The sequence below is a fragment of the Siniperca chuatsi genome, linkage group LG13 (assembly GCF_020085105.1).
Source record: "Siniperca chuatsi isolate FFG_IHB_CAS linkage group LG13, ASM2008510v1, whole genome shotgun sequence".
NCBI lineage: Eukaryota > Metazoa > Chordata > Actinopteri > Centrarchiformes > Sinipercidae > Siniperca > Siniperca chuatsi.
The window spans coordinates 25,871,010-25,880,294 of NC_058054.1; the positions used below are offsets into that span (position 1 = coordinate 25,871,010).

A 9,285-nucleotide genomic window follows, 5' to 3' on the forward strand; every position below is an offset into this window, starting at 1 on the left:
AGGATCACAGCATAAACATTCTACCAGCAGACAAGGGTCACTGCACTGTGATTCTGAACACAGCCGATTATGAAACCAAGGTCAACAACCTTCTTGAAGACACAACCACATATGAAAAACTTAAAAAAGATCTAACTAATGGCTACAAGAAGAAGGTTATAGACTGTCTACAGAAGCTTGAGAAGGAGGAGGTGATAGACAGGCCTCTGTACTTCAGACTATACCCTGGGGAAGCCATTCCTTGCATCTATGGCCTTCCCAAAATTCACAAAGAGAATGTTCCACTCAGACCCATCGTGTGTAGCACAGATTCCATCACATAAAACGTAGCCAAACATTTGACTACAATCTTGGCTCCGTCGGTGGGGAACACAGTACATCATGTGGAAAACACACAGAAATTTGTGGACAAAGTCCAGTTGGACCCAGATGACATAATGGTTTCGTATGATGTTGTGTCCTTGTTCATCTGCATTCCGACCTCAGAAGCAGTGACAGCGGTGAGGAGAAGACTGCAGGAGGACTCCACCTTGCAGGAAAGGACCAAGCTTACACCTGAACACATCTGCAAACTATTAGACAGTCTATCCTAGAAAAGGTTTCAGTCTTAGTCATCTGGACACTGTTTTCAGAATCAAGACGTTTCGGCTCCCATCTGGAAGTCATTCTCAATTGTGAAAAAATGGGACGGGAACTAGAAATTTAAGCTACTCTGTGTTACATAAGCCCTGCTCTCAAGGAATCTGCCTGAGTATCTGTTAATAGCTAGTTTCACCTGAAACTGACCTAATAGTTTCCAAGATGGCCCAGTAATCAGTAATCAGGCCTATTTTTTTCTGGCTGCATCTACTTCATCACTGTTAAGTACCTGATTAGCACTTACACTCTGATAGACTTCCAAAGTCTATCAGAGCCGAAAACATCTTGATTCTGAAAACAGTGTCCAGATGACTACGACTGAAACCTTTTCTACGATATGGGTTAAAAGGTAATTCTGTATAACTGAACTTGCTTGTGGATTTAAGGTTATTAATTAGTTAGCTGATGGAATTAACTTGGTCAGGGTCAAATCAAGACACTAAATGAAACTGGGTGATATCTGAGAGAGAAGAGAAAGAGGAGAGAAAAATAAGTAAATGTGGACTGTTTGTGTATGTGTGTATGTCTGTGTGTTACCATTCACTGATTGACAGAGACAGACTGCTGCAACAGTCTCAGCCCAGATACAGTACAAAGGTTACTGCTATTAATACACATGAACACAAATATACACACACACATAATGCAACACATGGCATTTAATTTCACATCATTGCTTACATTTAATTCATGAATTTTCTGTAACACTGGTTCTGTTGGCGCTGCTCAGCTTACTCTCAGCCGGTAACTCTGCTGGCATTTAAGACTAAATTAGTCAGAAACCATGCAATATCCACACCAAGGAATCAATGTCATTGGTTCAACCTTTCTGTACCCTTCAGTCATCTCAGTAGGAGCAACGTGACACAGCCCCAGGAGGCATGTGACAGGGGAAGAACATACTCTGTATTTTTATGTGTGCGTATGTGTGTGTTGGAGAGGGTGGGTGTCAGTGACAGAGAAGAGCAGAGAAGCTACAGTTACTGCGGAGATAGTTCGAACAGGGGAGGTATTCTGAAGCTACAACTCTTGGATGTCTCTCAGTGTAACACAGGCAATTGTATTTCTGCAGAAGTAATGCAGAGGTGGCCAACGACAATCACTGCACAACAAGAGGAAAACAGGAAGGAGTCACATGGGAAACTTGTTATTCAAGGTCAGAGAAGATTGAAGCTCACCTCACCTTTCTGCAGCTGCAACAAAAAACAGCTAAGCAACATTATGCAGTTTGGTTGCATTGTTGCCTTCAAGTGTGAAAACTGGAAAATTGAGAGCTGTAGATACAATATACTGTACTGAGTCAGGAGAAGTGCCTACTTGATTGAAGAGTTCCACAGTTGGATTTCAGTGTACACATATTTGCAGTCTGTTGAACGCTAGGGGCCAGTTATCACAGCTACACATGGGTGCTGAACACTAGCAGCTAACACCAGTGGACATCAACTATTTTTATTACACAGTCAGCATCTTTAGATGTATGGATCTGGATTAATCTTCCATCAATGCACCAATGGATCCAATCTCAAACTTTGAAATATGAATTTGAAATTTTGTATATATTGATTGACTCCAACCAGACTTTTGGACTACAGAAGATGCTGGATTATTCCCATGTGCAACAGAGATAATCCACAGTGTGTTAAATGCATTCTAGACAGGATTACAGTCTTATCACATGAAACAGTGCCTGCTATTTAAACTGAGGCGGATAATCTATACAAACACACTGCTGCACTCAGAGACAGCAGCAGTCAATTTATATTAGAAAAATAAAGTTAATTTATTTAGAGATCCGGACAGAGGTTTGGTTCTGGGTCCAGATGTTCCTCAACACAGTGCTGGTGGTCCTGTCGGACCTGGCGGCCCAGTTCCTGGCTAACACTATGTTCCGGCAGCACTTCCATCTGTTGCTGTCAGCAGTGGTGATGTTCGGCCCCGCACTGAGCCTCTGGGTCTCCCAGTACAGCGTCTTTGCCAAGAGAAGCCACTTCCTCTACAGGTGAGGCTGCTTCCTGTTTACTTCCTGCTCACTTGTCTTCTTTGAACCAGTGATATTATTGTGCCAGTGGGTTGGCATGGCCTCCGTGGAAGGGGACCCGCTCCCTCTGTAGATATAAAGGGCTTATTTTAAGGTAATGAAAACATACCTGAATGTTACACGCTGGACCTTTAAACTGTTGACATAACACCAGAGTAATTTTCATTGGTTTGCCATGATAAATCTAAACCAACCATCGTGTATTTGCCACAGTCAGTTCTGTTCTGCTGCAGATGTGATCCACCTTCTGGCCTACATAGTAATACTACATATTAAGTATACACTATGTACTAATCTGCATAGTATACTGTTTTGGCTGTTAGTAACCTATAACAGAAATTAATACACTTTACTTACAGGGAATTATATAAGACATACAGTGGCTTGCAAAAATATTCATACCCCTTGAACTTTTCCACATTTTTTCACATTACAACCACAAACGTTCTATCTATTTTATTGGGATTTTTTGTGATAGACCAACACAAAATGGCGCATAATTGTGAAGTGGAATGGAAACTTATAGATGGTTTTCAAATTTTTTTTACAAATAAAACTCTGAAAAGTGTGGCATGCACACGCAAGTATTCAGCTCCCTTTACTCTGATACTCCTAAATAAAATCCAGTGCAACCAATTGCCTTCAGAAGTCACCTAATTAGTAAATAGAGTCCACCTGTGTGTAATCTAATCTCCGTATAAATACAGCTGTTCTGTGAAGGCCTCAGAGGTTTGTTTAGAGAACATTAGTGAACAAACAGCATCATGAAGCCCAAGGAACACACCAGACAGGTCAGGGATAAAGTTGTGGAGAAGTTTAAAGTGGGGTTAGGTTATAAAAAAATATCCCAAGCTTTGAACATCTCACGGAGCACTGTTGAATCCATCATCTGAAAATGGAAAGAGCATGGCACAACTGCAAACCTACCAAGAAATGGTCGTCCACCTAAACGTACAGACTGGGCAAGGACAGCATTGATCAGAGAAGCAGCCAAGAGGCCCACAGTCACTCTGGAGGAGCTGCAGAGATCCACAGCTCAGGTGGGAGAATCTGTCCACAGGACAACTATTAGTCGTGCACTCCACAAATCCAGCCTTTATGGAAGAGTGGCAAGAAGAAAGCCATTGTTGAAAAAAAGCCATAAGGAGTCCTGTTTGCAGTTTGCCAAAAGCCATGTGGGGGACACAGCAAACATGTGGTAAAAGGTGCTCTGGTCAAATGAGACCAAAATTTAAGTTTTTGGCCTAAAAGCAAGACGCTATGTGTGGCAGAAAACTCACAGTGCACATCACCCTGAACACACCATCCCCACCGTGAAACATGGGAGTGGCAGCATCATGCTGTGGGGATGCTTTTCTTCAGCAGGAACAGGGAAGCTGGTCAGAGTTGACGGAAAGATGGATGGAGCCAAATACAGAGCAATCTTGGAAGAAAACCTGTTAGAGTCAGCAAAAGACTTGAGACTGGGGCGGAGGTTCACCTTCCAATGACCCTAAACATACAGCCAGAGCTACAATGGAATGGTTTAGATCAAAGCATATTCATGTGTTAGAATGGCCCAGTCAAAGTCCAGACCTAAATCCCACTGAGAATCTGTGGCAAGACTTGAAAATTGCTGTTCACAGATGCTCTCCATTCAATCTGACTGAGCTTGAGCTATTTTGCAACGGGGAATGGGAAAAAATTTCTCTAGACAGCTGGTAGAAAGATACCCCAAAAGACTTGCAGCTGTAATTGCAGCGAAAGGTGGTTCTACAAAGTATTGGCGCAGGGGGGCTGAATACTTTTGCACGCCACACTTTTCAGAGTTTTATTTGTAAACTTTGAAAACCACATATCATTTTCCTTTCATTTCACAATTATACACCACTTTGTGTTGGTCTATCACATGAAATCCCAATACAATACATTTACGTTTGTGGATGTAATGTGGAAAAGTACAAGAGGTATGTATGAATACTTTTGCAAGCCACTGTACACTGATAAAATCAAAAAACTGCCATTTTGGAAAGCTACTGCCAATTAAACTTAAAGCTGCATTAATAGATTTGTTTTGTTTGGCCACTTGGGGGCAGCCGGGTAAGCTGTAAACACAACATCAATGCATTATCACCTTTTATAAAGTTAGTGTGGTGAACTTCATAGCAAACATTTGCCTATTTGATGCTGATCATCTGGATGTGCTGACGTACTGTAGTAAGCGTATTGTGTCATTTCCGGTCACCAGTGTTTGTGTTTTACTACTAGCGTATTTCTGCTGCTCTAGCTCATCACAGTTAATTTTGTTCAATAATAATTGTTCATTATAGTGATTAACTATCTGCTATAAACTTACACTAGTTCTGCTCAAGCACTCATAGCTCTCTCCTTCTTTTAGTTGACCATAGTCAAATGTATTCCTGGGGCCAGAGCAGGCGACATTGAATCCTATTTAAAACTGCTGGCTAAGGATAAACGTAAATACAGTAACATTGTTATTCACGTCGGCGGGAACGACTCTGATTACGCCAGTCGGAGGTCACTAAAGTTAATGTTGAGTCGGTGTGTACATATGCAATGTCGGACTCCGTAGTTTTCTCTGGGCCCCTGCCAAACCTGACCAGTGATGACATGTTTAGCCGCATGTCTTCATTCCGCCGCTGGCTGTCGAGGTGGTGTCCAGCAAACGATGTGGGCTTTGTAGATAATTGGCCGACTTTTTGGGGAAGACCTGGTCTGACTAGGAGAGATGGCATTCATCCCACTTTGGATGGAGCAGCTCTCATATCCAGAAATCTGTTTATTAGTGGACCAAAACCATGACAACTCAGAGTTGAGACCAGGAGACAGAGTTGCAGTCCTACATGCTTCTCTGCGCTTCCAGAGCATTTACCCACCCAAAACTCCTTAGTGACGGTGTCTGCCCCCGGCCACTTAAATTAATAAAATCTAAAGTTAACAGAAGAGGAGTTATACATAAAAACGCTGAAGTAGCACAACAAAATAGGCAAATTAAATGTGGACTCTTAAACATCAGATCTCTGTCATCTAAAGCTGTACTAGTGAACAAATTAATATCAGAGTATCATATTGACTTATTTTGTCTTGCTGAAACCTGGCTGGGTCATGAAGAATTTGTTAGCCTAAATGAATCCACTCTGCCCCGAGGAATATGAGTATTAATATGACTATATTAATACTCATATTCCTCGAGGTACTGGCCGAGGAGGTGGAGTTGTTGGGTCTCTGTAATTAATATTATAAAGCGTACAATCTAGACCTGCTCTATAGGAAAAGCGCAATGAGATAACTTCTGTTATGAATTGGCGCTATATAAATAAAATTGAATTGAATATTTACACATTCAGTAGCCACAAAGCAACATTAGCATTCATTTGGATGATGAATGTACAGTAGTGTGAAAAAGTGGTTGTCACACTTAAATGTTTCAGCTCATCAAACAAATTTCAATATTAATCAAAGATAACACAAAATGCAGTTTTTAAATGAAGGTTGTTATTATTAAGGGAAAACAAAATCCAAACCTACATGGCCCTGTGTTTGCGATAACTTGCAATGAGTCTTTTACAGCGCTCTGGAGGAATTGGCCCATTCATCTTTGCAGAATTGTTGTAATTCAGCCACATTGGAGGGTTTTTGAGCATGAACTGCCTTTTTAAGGTCATGCCACAGCATCTCAATAGGATTCAGGTCAGGACTTTGACTAGGCCACTCCAAAGTCTTCATTTTGTTCTTCTTCAGCCATTCAGAGGTGGACTTGCTGGTGTGTTTTGGATCATTGTCCTGCTGCAGAACCCAAGTTCGCTTCAGCTTGAGGTCACGAACAGATGGCCGGACATTCTCCTTCAGGAGTTTTTGGTAGACAGCAGAATTCATGGTTCCATTTATCACAGCAAGTCTTCCAAGTCCTGAAGCAGCAAAACAGCCCCATACCATCACACTACCATCACCACATTTTACTGTTGGTATGATCTTTTTGTGAAATGCGGTGTTACTTTTACGCCAGATGGGACACACACCTTCCAAAAAGTTCAGCTTTTATCTCGTCAGTCCACAGAGTATTTTCCCAAAAGTCTTGGAGATCATCAAGATGTTTTCTGGCAAAAATGAGATGAGCCTTATTGTTCTTTTTGCTCAGCAGTGGTTTTCATCTTGGAACTCTGCCATGCAGGCCATTTTTGCCCAGTCTATTTCTTATGGTGGAGTCATGAACACTGACCTTAACTGAGGCAAGTGAGGCCTGCAGTTCTTTGGATGTTGTTGTGGGGTCTTTTGTGACCTCTTGGATGAGTCGTCGCTGCACTCTTGGGGTAATTTTGGTCGGCCGGCCACTCCTGGGAAGGTTCACCACTGTTCCATGTTTTCGCCATTTGTGGATAATGGCTCTCAATGTGGTTCGCTGGAGTCCCAAAGCTTTAGAAATGGCTTTATAACCTTTTCCAGACTGAGAGATCTCAACAACTTTGTTTCTCATTTGTTCCTTAATTTCTTTGGATCTCGGCATGATGTCTAGCTTTTGAAGATCTTTTGGTCTACTTCACTTTGTCAGGCAGGTCCTATTTAAGTGATTTCTTGATTGAGAACAGGTGTGGCAGTAATCAGGCCTGGGTGTGGCTAGAGAAATTGAACTCAGGTGTGATAAACCACAGTTATGTTTTAACAGGTGGGGCAATTACTTTTTCACACAGGGCCATGTAGGTTTGGATTTTATTTTCCCTTAATAATAACAACCTTCATTTAAAAACTGCATTTTGTGTTTACTTGTCTTATCTTTGACTAATATTGAAATTTGTTTGATGATCTGAAACATTTAAGTTTGACAAACATGCAAAAAAATAAGAAATCAGGAAGGGGGCAAACACTTTTTCACACCACTGTATAGCCACAACCTCCACAACTCTTAGCTTACTAACTTAAAATTGTTCACATATCTCCTGTCCTTCTTCCAGGATGTTCTTGCACTCTGGTTGGGGCTGGACCTGCATCTTTGTCGGCTCCTTTGTCTTTCTCCTCTCCTTCTCCATCCGTCGTTCCCTCTCTCTCTCCATTCGTCACCTCTCCCGCCTCGGGGTGGCTGGTGGATTGTGGCTTGGTTTCTGTAAACTCCTGGACCTTCTGGAGAATGCCACAGGAAGCTGCTACGAACCTTTACTCACCAGCCCAGAGGTCGCCAAAGGGCAGCCTCTGTTGGTGTTGCGAGAAGGGGAGAGTAAGTCAGAGTGCCTCAAAGCTCAGATGCTGTGGAGAGGGTATGAAGTTTCAGAAGATGTCTTCCTCCTCTGTCTCTGCTGCCTGCTGCTGGCTGAGGAAACAGCCGTGTTTGGCCCTTATCTGAGCCTGGGTGGGATCTCAGATGCCCCTCTGAGGATCCTCTTCCTGTTCTGTGTTCTCCTGCTTGGGCTCTGGATCTTTCTGCTGCTCTGTCTCTTAGCTTACTTCCCTCAGTTCCCCACCCAATTGCTAGGAGGCGCTCTGGGGTGTCTGAGCTGGAGGGGACTGTACCAGGGCTGGTACCGCCTGGGGCCCAGCTGGTACTGCCCTGGGAGGCCTGGACTGGGACTGCTTAACACCAAGACCAGCACTACTGAAGCAGAGGACAACTGAGCCACGATCACTGCAATTAACTGGAAAAACAAATATGCAAACATGCAAAGATGAACAAAATCATTAGCTCTAGGATGATGATTTGGAAGATTCTGTTACAAATACAAAACCTGTCCATTTGATTTGTTGTCCTCTTCTAACAGCAAGAAAAGAAATCCTGTTGAAACTTTAAATAAACAAATAGACAAAGCGGGCTTTGTGCTCTGTATATCAAACCAACAGCAACCAACAGTAGACAACAGTAGAGTCTCCACAAGACAGGCATTCAGGACAAGAGACAGCAGTTGCCAATTAGACAGAGGCTGGAAATGTTTGAGAAACCCAGACTTTACTGAACCCACAACTTGGACTTTGCTAGCAATGTGGAGAAAAAATAGTAACTGAAATGATTTGATGGATATGACGTGCTAATTAACAACTAAATCAACCCAAAGTAAATGGAGAACTTGTGTAATGAAAGAATGCCAATTTTGTAAAACCCATTAAGAAGATGGACTAGTAGTATGGCTGACAGACACGCAAGTGTCTAAACTTTAGTTTCTCTATCAGTGTCTTTTTTTTGCCCACAGAACATGTTTGATAAAGAACACTGTCTGAAAGCATCTTAACAGAGACATTGGTTGAGTTTGATTACATTTTTTCTCTCCATTGTTCAGATGCATTGCTGTCACTTGTGTTCTAAAACTGCAAACACAGTGATTAAAACTTTAAATACAATCACTTAACTTTTACTGAATCCTGGTTTTCTTAACACTTTTCACCCAGCTATTGCATAAAAAATAAATAAGGTCAGTCGCTGATTGTAGATTTCACCTGATTCTTCTGCTTACAATATTCTCAATCTTTCTGTTGTGTCGGCTAATTCACTGTGAGAATATACAGGAGGTAAACAAGACTCTACAGCCATGCTAAAAGCTCGTGAGGCTGTACTTAGAAACAGCAGTGCTTTAAGCTAAATGCTAATGTCAGCATGCTAACATGTTGATGTTAGCAGGTATGTTAAC

General features: G+C 42.0%; 1 protein-coding gene across 1 annotated transcript; it reads left to right on the top strand.

Moving 5' to 3' along the window:
• Positions 1-928: 928 nt before the first annotated feature.
• Positions 929-8,471, top strand: fitm1l (fat storage inducing transmembrane protein 1, like). Its single transcript, XM_044220175.1, has 2 exons — positions 929-2,638; positions 7,627-8,471. The coding sequence occupies exons 1-2, from the start codon at positions 2,460-2,462 to the stop codon at positions 8,279-8,281; spliced, it is 834 nt and encodes a 277-aa protein (XP_044076110.1). The 5' UTR covers positions 929-2,459; the 3' UTR covers positions 8,282-8,471.
• The last annotated feature ends 814 nt before the right edge of the window (positions 8,472-9,285 follow it).